Consider the following 14119-nt stretch of genomic DNA (forward strand, 5'->3'; position numbering starts at 1 on the left):
GACAGTATAGTAAATTGTAGGACAATCCACTATTATTTGAACACGGCCTTTGCTTTTATTATAGCCCTTGCAATGATGATTGAAAGCCCTGTTTGAGCAGAGCACTCCAGCATAGAACCATCACAGCTATTTTAAGGACTAAATTTCAAGAACTTTTCTGTCACCTGATAATAACTTTCTCTGGAACTGTGATTTAAGGCTGTAGTAACACGTCGTTCTGTTCTGTTCCGTTCAGTGATTTTACACACCTTGGGAGGAATGCTTGGGCTGTTTTACAGCTCCTGGTAATTATTCATCTGGGAAAGAATTTTACAGAGGTTCAGATGGAAAGTCCTCAAGGAGAATAAAACTGCTGTGTAATGGAATCCGAATGCAGGAGCACTGAAGTTAGTCCTACGTGTTTGCGTATAAATAGAAATACAACACTTGCTAAGACATGCAGTTTTATTTTGCACTTGACATGATCTTCTGCTTATTAGCTTTTGGGGGAAGCCTGATGTGTAATGGTTTGAGTGTTGAATTATTACTTTGGAGACCAGAGTTCAAATTCCTACTAAAAACTACTAAGTGACTTTGGGCAGGTCACACACCCTCAGCCCCAGAAAAGCCTGTGAAAACTCCACCTTAGGGTCACCAAAAGTCAAAAATATCTTTAAGGCACACAACAGTAACAAGCAAGAAAGAGGAAATCTGGACCTACCAATTGTCATACTCCAGAGCAGGAACCTTCTGACTGGGAACAGCACACCAGGTTGGTAAAATCAGCAAGCAGTTTATTGTATAATATATGCAGGCAAGGCAATAAAAATAGTAATAAAGTACCAATATTACATATAAGTCCATAATGCATGGCACATGAAAACAAGGAACCAAAACAGTAGAAACTCTCAGGCAAAAACTTAAACTTGATACATGGAACATGGAGCACTTGGAAATGAAACAACAAGGTTAAAAGACATTGATTCAACTGAGATACTAGTCTACCATGAATCATTATAAACCCTTTCCAGAAACCAAAATGGACAGAAAAGCATTCTTTCTCACTTTCCCACTAGATAGCTGGTTGTTATCTTTTCTTTGTTGTAAACATGCAGAGTGCCTGAGATTCTGAAGGTTTTGCCTGTATTTACTAAAACTTTGCTTTCTGTCCAAGGTTTCACTATTGTCAGCACCTGGCAAAGCAATCTCAGAATCACTTTCAAGCTATTGCTCTGTGAAAAGTGATGAAAGGTCTTTCCCAAAAATGTGACCTTGCTCAGGCCTCTCTTCTGAACTTAACATCATCCCCATTCCCATTATGCCTATCAATATGAACATCATTCCCATCATGAACATCAGACACAAACACAGGCTGGACAGGCTGACATACAACACCAATAGCCCTAGATGTCCTCTTTTCCTAGGATTTGGGGTAGATTACTAACTCATCTAAAATGTTCAAACAAATAGTCATATCTCCATATTAGTTGTTTTGAGATTTGTCAATTTGATTATTCACAGATTTGATTTGAAATGTTCTGTCAATGGGCAACTTCTCAGTGTGCTTTCAGGCAATTTCGAAACCCATGCCAAAGCAGGTTAAAAACCCTACTTTGGTGTAGATCCCATCATCACTCCCCCCCCCCAAATACCTGGGTTTTCCTGGGTGGTGATGGTATGCAGCCCCCTCCCGAAGCCCCCCAGTTTACCCCTAAAAATTCAGGAAAACTTACCTGGTTGCAATAGCTTTCCTCCTTGCACCCTCCTGGTGTGAGGAAATGATGCGTCAGGAGACCCGAGGAGGGGGGCGGGAAGGATGAAAATTGTTTAGCTGCCTCTGGGAAAAACAAGGCATGTCCCCATTTTTGTGCCTGTCTGGATGGGCCCTCATCCTGCTGGAGGACCTAGGGTTTTTAAAGAGAATGCCACTCAAGACATTCCTAGGTTCTCTAGGAAATTTCAGCCTCTAGTGGAAGTTGACTGTAGTATTATACTGGTCAACCTAGAAATTCCTAGAGATGTGTTCTCCCTGGTTTTAAAAGTAGCAATTTCTTTATTCAGTGTTTTTAACTTTCACAATGGACCTATGCCCCTAACTCTAGTGAATGTGGAGGGCTGTCTGTACATTCAAATAATTCCACATTCTGTTTACCAAGAGGAAATCCCTTTCCAGAAACATCACTGCAGAAAAAATGAGGCTTGAGTGAAACTTAATCTAGAACAGAAATAAGGTTCCAGTCCATTAGTATCCAGTTAAAGTCATGAGGAAATGTGTATCTATAAACCAGATTCAGAGAACTCTGTAGTTAGTTGGCATGTTTGTCTGTCTACTTCTTGTCTGAGTCTCTGTCATTGTAATAATGTCCAGTTTTTAAAATCTTAACAAACAAACAAAATTCTTGCAATTGAAGGTTTTTGCAGGGACTGAATTGCTTTGCTTATGTTTCTTTTGACAGGATAATTGAAGCAATCTGCATAGGCTGGTTCACTGCAGAGTGCATTGTGCGGTTCATCATCTCCAAAGATAAGTGTGAGTTTGTCAAGAGGCCTTTGAATGTCATTGACTTGATGGCGATCACTCCCTACTACATTTCTGTGCTTATGACAGTGTTTACAGGGGAGAATTCAGAGCTTCAGAGGGCTGGAGTCACCTTGAGGGTCCTGCGGATGATGAGGATTTTTTGGGTGATTAAACTTGCCCGGCACTTCATTGGTCTTCAGACGCTTGGCCTAACTTTAAAGCGATGTTATAGGGAGATGGTGATGCTCCTGGTCTTTGTTTGTGTGGCTATGGCAATCTTCAGTGCACTCGCCCAGCTCCTTGAACACGGGTTAAAAATTGGAAAACCCAACGAAGGTTACTCCAGCATCCCAGCTGCCTGCTGGTGGGTCATTATCTCAATGACTACGGTTGGATACGGCGACGTGTGTCCTGTTACAATACCCGGAAGGATTCTTGGAGGAATTTGTGTGGTCAGCGGGATTGTTTTGCTGGCTTTGCCGATAACATTTATTTATCACAGCTTTGTGCAATGTTATCATGAGCTCAAGTTCCGGTCTGCTAGGTACGGCAGGAGTATTTCAGTGGAATTCTTAAATTAATGAATAATACAATTGCAATTTGCAGTAGCACCTAATATAGTGACTGATCAATTGAGGGTGGGGAAATGCCTTTTGCCCTCTTCACCTTTTGTCCTCTCCACCTCAGGCATGGCCACTTGCTCCTTGCTCCATTGTAGCTGAAAATGACAAGTGTGGAAACAAAGATAAAAGTCTTAATTTTCCTGTTCTCGTCAATCTTTAATGTCTATACTCTGTGGGCATTTCAGGAGTTGCGCACTGTTCAAAGTGAAGTACATATGTTTGTTTTTCACTCCTTGATTTTTTTAACTGTTATTTTTAATTTCAAGTTTTTTTCTGGTAGTTCGCTTGCATTGGACACAAGTTTGTTAACCTAAAAGGCATATCCACTGAAATCAATGGCCATAAATGATTATGGTGGACCTTTGGTTTCTGCTGACATTTGGTTCCAGGACCTGCATGGATACTAACATCCATGGATGTCAAGTTCCATTATATATAATGATACATCAAAATGACAAAATTAAGGTTTGCTTATCTTATGAGCTGGTCATTGACCATAATAAAGTGAACTTGAAGGTTTGCTTTCTCCATTTTTTTTGAATATTTTCAAGCCAAGGGTGGCTGAATCTGTAGATGTAGAATCTATGAATATGGAGAGCAGATTGTACTAAGGTCAAACAACAGCCCTAAGGACTGAGAAGGCTAGATGATTGCATTGGCCTTCAGGAGACTTTCATGGGCTTAAATTGGTGGGGAGGATGACAAAATGTGGTATAAACGCACCCTATGCCCCTCAATGGACATTTTGGAGCATTTCACAGCAATTTGGAGAGAAGAAATTGTGGCTTCAAACATTGTTGAAATGTCATCAATGACGTATGCTGGATCAAAAAAGTTTATCCTTAGGGTCTACAAAAGCTGCCATTTTGCCCACACCTGATTTAAGCATAACCAACCCAGATCCAACCAAGTGACCACCATGTGCTTTCAGAGTGGCTAGATGGAATTTATTTAGTTTCAAATAGTGGCATTTTACATCTTATGAAGGAAAATAAAACTGCTCTTCCAGGATAAAAAAATGAATAATTCAGCTTGCTTTGACCACCTCATTGGGTATGCCAATAAATATTTCTGGAATACATCATTTGTCTGTAAATTGTGATTAATGGGATCTTTGCAAATGTCTTTAGGCAATGCTCTCTTTGGTGTAGAAAACATGGTTGTCCCTCCTCCTCCTCCTTTCCCAAATCAGGTGTAAATCATTCTGTCATGTTAGGACAGACATCAAACTAGACTTAACATCTGACTTAGGGAAAGGTATGCTATTTTGAAATGTTTAAAAGGGGAACAAACTGGTATTAGAACTGAAGGTGATATGAAACATGGCATTGTATGTGTTAATCCATGTTACTGAAATTTGGTGGGGTTCCTGAGAATCTTATCTCAGTGGCAGCAACAGTAACAGTATATAAACAAAGACATTCTGTTAGCCTTTACCAGAAATAATTCCCTGCAACAGATAGCCACAGAGAAATGTGAGATGCATTCTGAGGCACCTTCTTAACTATGACCAGTGCCAGCTCCCAGACCAACTAGGGAATGTTTCTCCCCCAAAATGATGGAGATGGGTCTGGCAAAATCCAACATGGCATCTCAGATACTTTTGTGAGCATACAACCTATGATACTCACCAGCACTGTCAGAATGGAGAGTTTTCTTGGTTAGAAGCCATTGCATTATAAATGCTTGAGTCATTGGCTAAAATAACCTTCCTATATATTTTTTTGTATTTGCATATAACATACTGGTAGATATCTAGTTCTGAGTCTTCTTATTCCCAGTGGAATTGAATTATTGCTACATGCAGTGCTGATCCTCCCTCCCCCCATGACACCATTGCATCAGTACAGTGGAGGATATAATCTCAGTGAAAGCCAAGTAAATCTGTATTAACAAAAGTGGGGTCAACAGAGTCCCTGGATTCCAGATTTACAGCCAAGATGAGAATCAGTCCTTATTTATTTGTGTCAACATATTTTTTCTGATGGGCCTAGGGTTTGGTTTTCTTTTGTGTGCTTTCCCACACACACTTGAAGCTGGATAAATCTCACTGATATGATAAATCCTCTTTCCTGTGTTTGGGATTAGCAACAAATATACCATATGTATTGTGGCATACAGCTACTGTTCAATGGTGAGTCAAGTGTCAAATCATAATGGCCAAGATCCTGTCTGCCAGTTTGACTGTGTTGGCAGAAGAGAAGGTTGGATGGTAGCAGAGGAAAAAGGGCAATGCAGCATGGGATGAACCACAGCAAAACTCATCTTTGTCAGGAAGTAAGATTGCCACATCAGCTTCTGGACTGCTTGAGGGATAGTGCAGCAAATTTCCATGCTGATATAGATGGCTTTTGGTACTGGTATGTGGGTTGAAAAAGTGATTCAACACCACAGTAAGAGAGACACCACTAGTGTAAGTTGACACCAAATTTCCAGTCATTCATCACTTTGGCTGCACATGTAATATATTGCCTGCAATTCCATGTTGCAAGCTAAATTCCATGACTTAATGTTATTTTTTTGTTCTACAGTAGGTGCTTCACATTTGGAGGTAAGACGTACAAGACTCCTGCAAATGTGTAAAAATTATGAATGAAAAACCATGGTTGATTTTTTTACCTAAGAGAACAACTCTCTAGAAATCTCTTTCACCAGGAGTTGATCATAAAATCATGCTGGAGGACCTTCAAATGTCTAGAGAAGTGTTTGTCCTGGGAATCTATAGGTCCTTCTGTGCAATTCTATAGTTGCAATGATGATCATACCGGGGGCTCTAGAGATTCCTAGCCAGAACATATTATTGAATCCATTAATAATTAGATTAGCAAAAAGTTAAACTCACAAATGTGGAAGGCTGACTGTATTCACAATCACATTACAATAGCCAGAGTGATGCTGAAGACAATTAAAAGCAAGTTCCAAATCCTGTCTTGCCATCAAAACAGAGTGGGCAAGTTTCTCTCCCTCAGCCTAACCTCTCTCACACAAGGTGATTCGTCCATAGTTATTAGAGAATAAAATGGAATATATACTCAGCCTTAAACTCCCTGGAGTAAATATATGTGTACTATACGTAAACAGATTTCTGTAAAACTTATTGATATTTGTAGTCTCACAGGACTCTGTTCTTTTTGCTATTGCAAAATTACTCTCTTGGAGATTTCCATGGGGAAATCATGTACGTCTGCAAGTCGAGGTACAGAATAATTTTCCAAAAATATTATGCAGAGCAGAGCAGCAAATCAATGGTGAAAATTAGCAAGCCAGAAATGTTGTTGTCTACTTTTTTTAAAAATTACCAAAATCTCTTTCCAGTTTTTAATCCTGTAACAAAATCTGCCTATATCTCCTTTGATTACTCTATAACCTTGATCATGAAACATTTCTTTTTTTAAAATGGAAAATCTTTGGATTATTTTGAAACTTAGTGCCAGCTGTCTTTTGTAAAACTGGCAATTCTGCAGATGATTTGAATATCTCAGTACAATGGGATTTGTTATCTGTGTCTGATAAAGAACCAGAATGAAGGATGCAATTCTAAACTGATGTACCTTAATATAACTAATTGATTGAACAAAAGGAAATAAAACATAGCTGTATGGTATGGAAAAGGGGCTCTCTAGCTGAATGTAAGCTGTACTATGTAAAAAAAATAGTATGTACTCTCTTGTAAATGTAGGACAAAATAAAAGAATGATTGTTCTTATATATTATTTCTCAATGATACTATTGATATGATATGGGAAAGTAGCCCTATAGATCTATGCTGTTAAACATTGACAATACTTGTAAACCTGACAGTTTTCTGTTTTATCGAATTCTTAAAATCTGCCATAAATGTGAACTTTATAAAAGAAACCATGGTATTTTTTAAAATCACGAATGAGCATTTCTTACTGCTTTTACTAAATTCAATTTAACAGCTCTTAAAAATGTGGTGATTTGTTTAGAATCTGGGAACCATTTTATTTTTGGAAAATAGATTGGTGATGATCACTGTGGAAGGCATCCTCTTGGAGACCTTGGAGGGTGACATCTGCTTCTTCAAAGGGGGGAGGGGTCCCTAAATTCTTCTAAGGATGTGGGGCATTTTCACTGTGTTTGGGGTTTTAAAAATTGGTGGAAAATATGGTAGAAATGCCCCTTATGCTATCTAGTACAGACTAATGGTTCACAATCTTTAAGAGACCATGGACCACTGAGGCAAAACTTGGATACATCATGGATCATCAAGATCAATCAACCCCTCTCCCCACAGAATGCCCACTGCTCCTTCCCCTTCCCTTCCCCTTCCTCTTGCCCTTCCCCTCCTCATGAGGAGCCAGTGATGGAGCTTCCCTCAGCCCTCACCTTCATTGACCTGCTAGCGTTGGATGCCTCCTCATCCTTGCAATCCAGCCTGTGAAAAGGGCTTACTTCCTTGCTTCAAAAGCAAGTAAGGAATGAAGGATCCAATGCCATCATTCCTGCTCCCTCCTATTGTCCAGCATTGGACCCTTCCTTCCTTACCTGCTCTTGAGGAGGCTGCTGTCAGAGCCCCCTTTGCAATCTCCTTGCAACCCAGCTCCTTGCTGCCTAGGCCTGAAAACGGGGCTCTGGCAGCAGCAGCTTCAATCCTAGGCAAGGAAGGAAGGATCTAACACTGCCCTTTGCCCGGTGTTGGATCCTTCCTTCTATACAGGCCCAGGTGGATGGATTGCAAGGAGGACACTCCAAATGGGGCTCTGGCAGGAGCCGCCTCAAGATCAGGTAAGGAAGGAACAGTTCAATGCTGCTGATGGGAATGGAGCCATTGGATCCTTTCTTTCTTGCCTGGGATTGAGAAAGCTGCTGCTGATGATACTGCCAGAGCCCCATTTGCAGGCCCAGGTAACAGGGAGGGGTGGCTGGGTTGAAAGAAGGAAATTGCGAACGGGGATTCAGCAGAGAAACCTCCTTTAGTTGGGTCAATAGCTCTGTTTGGGATGAAGGAGGAGAGGAGGGCAAGCAGGAGAAGAAGGGTGAGTGTGTGTGGTGGGGGATTGTGCGGGGGGGGGGGGGGGGAGACAACTTCCTCAACAGCTATGCTGCATCAACTCAATTTTCTGTGAAAGATCCCCATGGACTGCTTTTCTGTTTTTTTGTGGACCATCTGTGGTCCACAGACCACTGGTTGGGAACCACTGCTTTTGAACATATGAGGGTCAATTATTTTGAAACATTTTGCAAAAAATAAATAAATGTTTTTACGTCTAAGGGGATGTAGGGGGTGACTGGAGTGTCATGAGAGCCACAAAACGGTCTATAGTGTCACATGCAGCCCACCCTTATATTGATGTTGGTCACTGTAATCTTCTATAACCTTCTTCCATCATCACATCCACACCAGTTATAGCAGGAGATGCTCTCTGTTTGTGCAAATTAGTCATCACTTTCTTATTTATGGAATATTAAGAATGCCCTGGGAAGTGCAGAGATTCTGTGATTCCAAACAATTACAGATATAAACTTCTGTGACATAATACCTTTGTGTATTGATTTATATTGAACATCATTTGGAATAAGTGGATGAATAAGCCTGATATTTGAAAAGAAATTACCCATACATGCTTTACATAATGAATGGATAGAAATCGATTGGTTATTTTCACACACATGACGTTTTGACTAGGTTTTAGCAACATTGGTTGGAGCTTGATTGTAGACCCAAACACTGGAAAACACTAGGTTGCCTATGCATTAGATAGAGCATTGTGCTTTATAATAAAAAATCAAGAGAATCAAGACTCACAACTGTCATACAGTTGGGGTTTTTTCTGGATGAAGAAAATGAAGTAATACATGGCATGCTTGGATTTTATAAATCAACTTCTTAATGTAGATTAATTAATTTGCATGACAATCTCAAGCAAACATACTAGGCTTTCAGACCCATAAAATGCAGCCAGACCTACTTTAAGTAAAGATACGACCTCACCACATAGGCCAGGCAAAGTGTCCCACTTCGCTGCCAGTCAGAGGGGGCAGTGGGGTGAATCTGTCACCCTGCAGACCACTTCCTTGCAGCAATGCTTCCTACACCACACATGGGAAGTGTCGCCCTCCCAGCGAGGACCCATGTTGGCTCCATTGAAACCAGGACATCACAGACAGGCTCTTGTGTTATGGGGAAAAGGTAGTTTCCACCCCAATTGGGGGTGGGGACGCCGCTGGAAGTCACACGATGTCATGTGATGGCTGGCATGGGGTTCCGTTCCTAAAACAAGATTATGAAGAGGAAATGAGGCAAATTTAAATGCACCTGGAAGGATACAAACAGCATGCCCTTTCTTACACTTAAAAAAAGATGTCGGAAGCTTATTATTTCCTCTCTTGATATTTTTTTACAGAAGTATTTGCTGTTATTTTGCATCATTGTATATCAGTTTGATATATATTTATTGTAGTTGTAGTTACTTTACTTTTAGCGAGTGTATGTATTTTTCTCCTCAAATATTGTTTTGTACTATAAAAACTTGCTTTTTAATAAATATTTTTTTAAAGGAATTGTCAAATCATACTTTTAGAAAGGGACAAAAATGACAAACAGAGACTGCAGTCAAGAAATTAAAAGAAGGCTAAAACTTGTAAGCATAGCTGTGAAGAAACTAGATAGTTCAAGATACATAATACTGAAGTTAGGATTGACCATACCTTCATATTTCCAATTTCTTTGTATAGTTGTAAAAGTGGAAGAGTGAAGAAAACCAATAGGAAGAAAATCAACTCATCTGAAATGTGCTGGAGAAGAATTCTATGGATACTTTGGATTGCTAATAAGACACACAAATGGATCCTACAGTAAATAAAGTCTTTTCTCTTCCTAGAAGCCAAGATGACTAAACTGAGACTGTCGTACTTTGGTCATATCATATCATGAAAAGGTATGTTTGGTAAGGTGAAAGGCAGCAAGAAAAGAAAAAGACCACATTCCAGATAATATAACAACAACAACTACTACTACTACTACTTTATTTTTCCATCACGCCTCCGCAGGGATTCAGGGCGGCTAACACAGGGCTAAGTCAGAAAACAAATAAAACACAGTAAAACACAGTAAAAAAAATCGCTTCTCGGCCTTTTGGCTAAGATCAAGTGTAGTATCTGTTCTTATCAGTTTAATATCTGATACGTCCTCTATTTGAGGACTATATATTAAATGGATTTTTAGGCCTGGGAGATGGAATATGGGCTTGTTTAAATTTTATTTTATTTTATTTAGGACCGGGCTGTGGCGCAGGCTGGAAAGCAAGCCAGCTGCAACAAATCAACAAATCACTCTGACCAAGAGGTCATGAGTTCGAGGCCAGCCCGGTGCCTGCGTCTTGTCTCTGTCTCTGTTCTGTGTCATGGCATTGAATGTTTGCCTTTATGTGTGCAATGTGATCCGCCCTGAGTCCCCTTTGGGGTGAGAAGGGCGGAATATAAATGCTGTAAATAAATAATAAATAAACAGATAGAAAAACATCTCCAAGTAAATAAAACACATTAAAATAACGATGGAGGGACTTGGGCTGCCATATGAAGATGGCAGATGTTCAGTTATTTTAAACTTACTTTGTCTAACTCTCTTTTATTGCAGAATAATTTCAGTAATCCTACTGGATTAAGCAGGACTACTCATTGAATCTATTGTTGTTTGTTTTAACATAGTTTTTGAACTATAGTGGCCCTAAATGAGCCTATCACAGGGTTTTCTTGGCAAACTTTGTTAGGAGTAGGTTGTCTCTTGCTGTCTTCTGAGACTTAGGAAGAGTGCCTTGTCCAAGATCATCTAGAGGGTTTCGTGGCCAATCTCCAGAGTCTAAGGGCCCTTCCACAGAGGCCCATAACTCATGATGGGTCATAGGTTTACCTGAGGCATTCAAATTAATCAGTTTACTCCGGATTAATTTGACACCTGGACAGATCCAGACCTTAATTCAAGGTTCAGATGTTTCCAGGTGTGAGCCTGTGGAGATTGACTCCCGGGATGACATTCCAAAATCCTTGGGGTAAATCCCCATTGCCATCCTGGTTCTTCTCAGAGTTTCCTCTGTCCAACATTGCAGCCTTTTACAGAGATTTAAATGCCCTTCTCCAAACCTGTTATCCTTCAGATCTTTTGGGACTACCATTTCTGTCACCCCCAGTTAACATGACTAACATAACCTAAAGATCCAGAATTCATCCCAATTTTCCAAAAAGACATACCAGTAAAAGAACATGATTTCTAGCTATCATAATGTAATAATCTCCAGAACTTTTAAATGGCTTCCATCTTTTCAAATTGATATACACTTCTTGCTTCACTGGAAAATCCTATGTAATTTTATTTTGTTACACCCACAACTGAATATGCCATTCTTTTAATGGATATGCTGTCGTTCTTTCTTGCTGTTAGGCATGAACAGAGACGTGCTGCTAATATCATATTTAAAAAGTAATCTTCATTAGGTACTGTATCTTTCGGGCAAGCTAACAAATACATTGTGGGATCTAAAGAAACACTGGGTTGCATAATCTTACTAATATTAAAAGTAATTTCCTGTCAAAGTCTCTCTGCCTCAGAAGAAATCCACCAAGAGTGTATAAAAACTACTCTTCCCTTCTTACATTTCCAGCTAATATCCTCAACAATTATCATTAATCTGAGATACTTTTGAAAGAGTCACATGCAACAAAGTTTTTTTTAAAGACGGTTGCCATCTGAAAACCCCATGAAGTCCATGAGTGCATGAATAATCATCTAAATTATGGAATATAAAACAAGATAGCTTCTACCAGAGGCTACGGAGTGAGACTGTCCAGATGTTTTAGACTTCAACTCCCATCAGTCCTAACTAGTTAACAATAGTCAGAGGTGCTAGTAGTTCCAAACCTCTAAAAGGCTTTTAGTTTTGGAAAGTTTAGTAGTTTAATACCACTACAACTGTCATTATATTAACTCTACAGCGTAGATAATTCTGAAGACCAGGATGTGAATCGCCACTTAGTCAAAAAACACCACAAGTGATTTACATGTGGAAAATCACTTATGACAGTGGTTCTCAACCTGTGGGTCCCCAGATGTTTTGGCCTTCAACTCCCAGACATCCTAACAGATGGTAAAACTGGCTGGGATTTCTGGGAGTTGTAGGCCAAAACATCTGGGGACCTATAGGTTGAGAACCACTGACTTATAATCTCTTTTTCCAAGCAAGCAAGAAAATGGCACAAGAGCAGAAATTCTTAGCTCAATCACTGGGCACAAATAATTAATACTTAAAATTAATTGTAGAACATCAATGGGGCATTATTATGTAAAGGTTTTCCCCGACATTAAGTTCAGTTGTGCCTGACTCTGGGGACTGGTGCTCATCTCCATTTCTAAGCTGAAGAGCCAGCATTGTCTGTAGACACCTCCAAGATCATGTGGTCGGCATGACTGCATGGAGCACCATTACCTTCCCATCAGAGCAGTATCTATTGATCTGCTCACATTTGCATGTTTTTGAACTGTTACCCTGTTTCCCCGAAAATAAGATATCCTCTGAAAATAAGACCTAGTAGAGGTTTTGCTAAATTGCTAAATATAAGGCCTCCAAAAGTAAGACCTAGCAAAGTTTTTGTTTGGAAGCATGTCTGCCAAACAGAACACCAGAGCATGCAGGATTGGTAAATGTACGTACCATAGAGTGTTGTATATGGAAATATTTGTAGTAACAAGAAATTCTTGATAGAAATTCACAGTTTGCCTGGTTATGCTAATTTGTGATGACAACTACTGTACAGTATATAATATATATTCATTTTTTTTTGTTCATCAATAAATGTGATTTCTTCTTCATGGAAAAATAAGACATCCCCTGAAAATAAGACCTAGCGCATCTTTGGGAGCAAAAATTAATATAAGACACTGTCTTATTTTCGGGGAAACATGGTAGGTTGACAGAAGCTGAGGCTAACAGCAAGAGCTTGCCCCACTCCCCAGATTCGAACCACCAACCTTTTGGTTAGCAAGTTCAACAGCTCAGCGGTTTAATCCGCTGCACCACCAGGGGCTCCTGGGGCATTATTAGGTGAATGCAAACCTCCCCCCCCCACACACACACATCCACATTCAAACAGCATATGTAACAATCTGCAACTATGCTTATTATCCGAGGCTCATTGAGATTTCTTGATTGAGAAGAAAATAACTTAATGGATAATGATTTAGTACAGAAATGATCTTTTCTTGGCTGGCAGAAATCTGAAGTCACACACAAGAATATTATTGTGAAAAGAGGGTCCAGCCACCAGCAAGTAATTTGATCTAAATGGGGAAATTGCTTTGTGGAAATTTTTGAAATCTCAGCAAGACGCTTAAGATGCAGACATTTGGGAATGAATATCCCGCTACTACGGTGGTTATTTATTTTGCCAATGCAGGTGGAAAGAAACAGCTGACAAAGAGCTCAGGCAATTGAACAGATGCTAAAAGGAAAATGGTGCAGACTTGTGTTAGAGGTCATTACGCAAAGAAAATGCTAACAATGTTGTTATAGATTTTTAGAGACAGGACTATAGCTTAGAATTTAGAGAATACCATTATTTTTATTCTCTGAGACACAAAGAAAGTGCTTGAAGTGGGACTTTGAGACCTCTTTGTGAAAAAATTTGCATCTGGAAAAAATAGGATTTTGTACAAAAATCAAAATACTTTTGTCAAAACACATTTTTTTAAAGAACAAGTTGCACAAAAGCTTGTTAGAATGTTTTCCAGTGTAGAAAAATGAAATTATTCATCCTTATGTGAAAGAATGAAACAAAACAATGATTTACATCCCTGCTATAGGTCTGTGGCACTTTTTTTGCCCTTCTTTGCGAAGTTCCATTATTTTATTTATTTATTTAAATATCTAATATCTCATACAGGACTGGAATGGGGAGTCTGGTTTGTGGCTATAAAGGTAAGAAAGAATACTATATATCAGTTATATAAATATATTCATTTTCTAAACCAGAAATGAACAGA

The 14119-nt window shown here is 39.4% G+C and overlaps 1 protein-coding gene and 1 non-coding gene across 3 annotated transcripts in view; both read left to right on the top strand.

The window, feature by feature from the left end:
- Positions 1-8343, top strand: part of kcng3 (potassium voltage-gated channel modifier subfamily G member 3) — a 32696-nt gene extending 24353 nt beyond the window's left edge. For both annotated transcript variants that reach the window (XM_008115699.3, XM_008115700.3), the window contains exon 2: positions 2436-8343. In XM_008115699.3, coding sequence (XP_008113906.2) covers positions 2436-3081 — 646 coding nt within the window. In that variant the 3' untranslated portion in view covers positions 3082-8343. The remainder of the gene's footprint in view (positions 1-2435) is intronic.
- A 1863-nt stretch (positions 8344-10206) lies between these two features.
- LOC134295736 (U2 spliceosomal RNA) lies at positions 10207-10395 on the top strand. Its single transcript, XR_010002373.1, has one exon. It is a non-coding gene; the product is annotated as a U2 spliceosomal RNA (small nuclear RNA).
- Positions 10396-14119: the final 3724 nt, after the last annotated feature.

The sequence above is a fragment of the Anolis carolinensis genome, chromosome 1 (assembly GCF_035594765.1).
Source record: "Anolis carolinensis isolate JA03-04 chromosome 1, rAnoCar3.1.pri, whole genome shotgun sequence".
Taxonomy (NCBI): domain Eukaryota; kingdom Metazoa; phylum Chordata; class Lepidosauria; order Squamata; family Dactyloidae; genus Anolis; species Anolis carolinensis.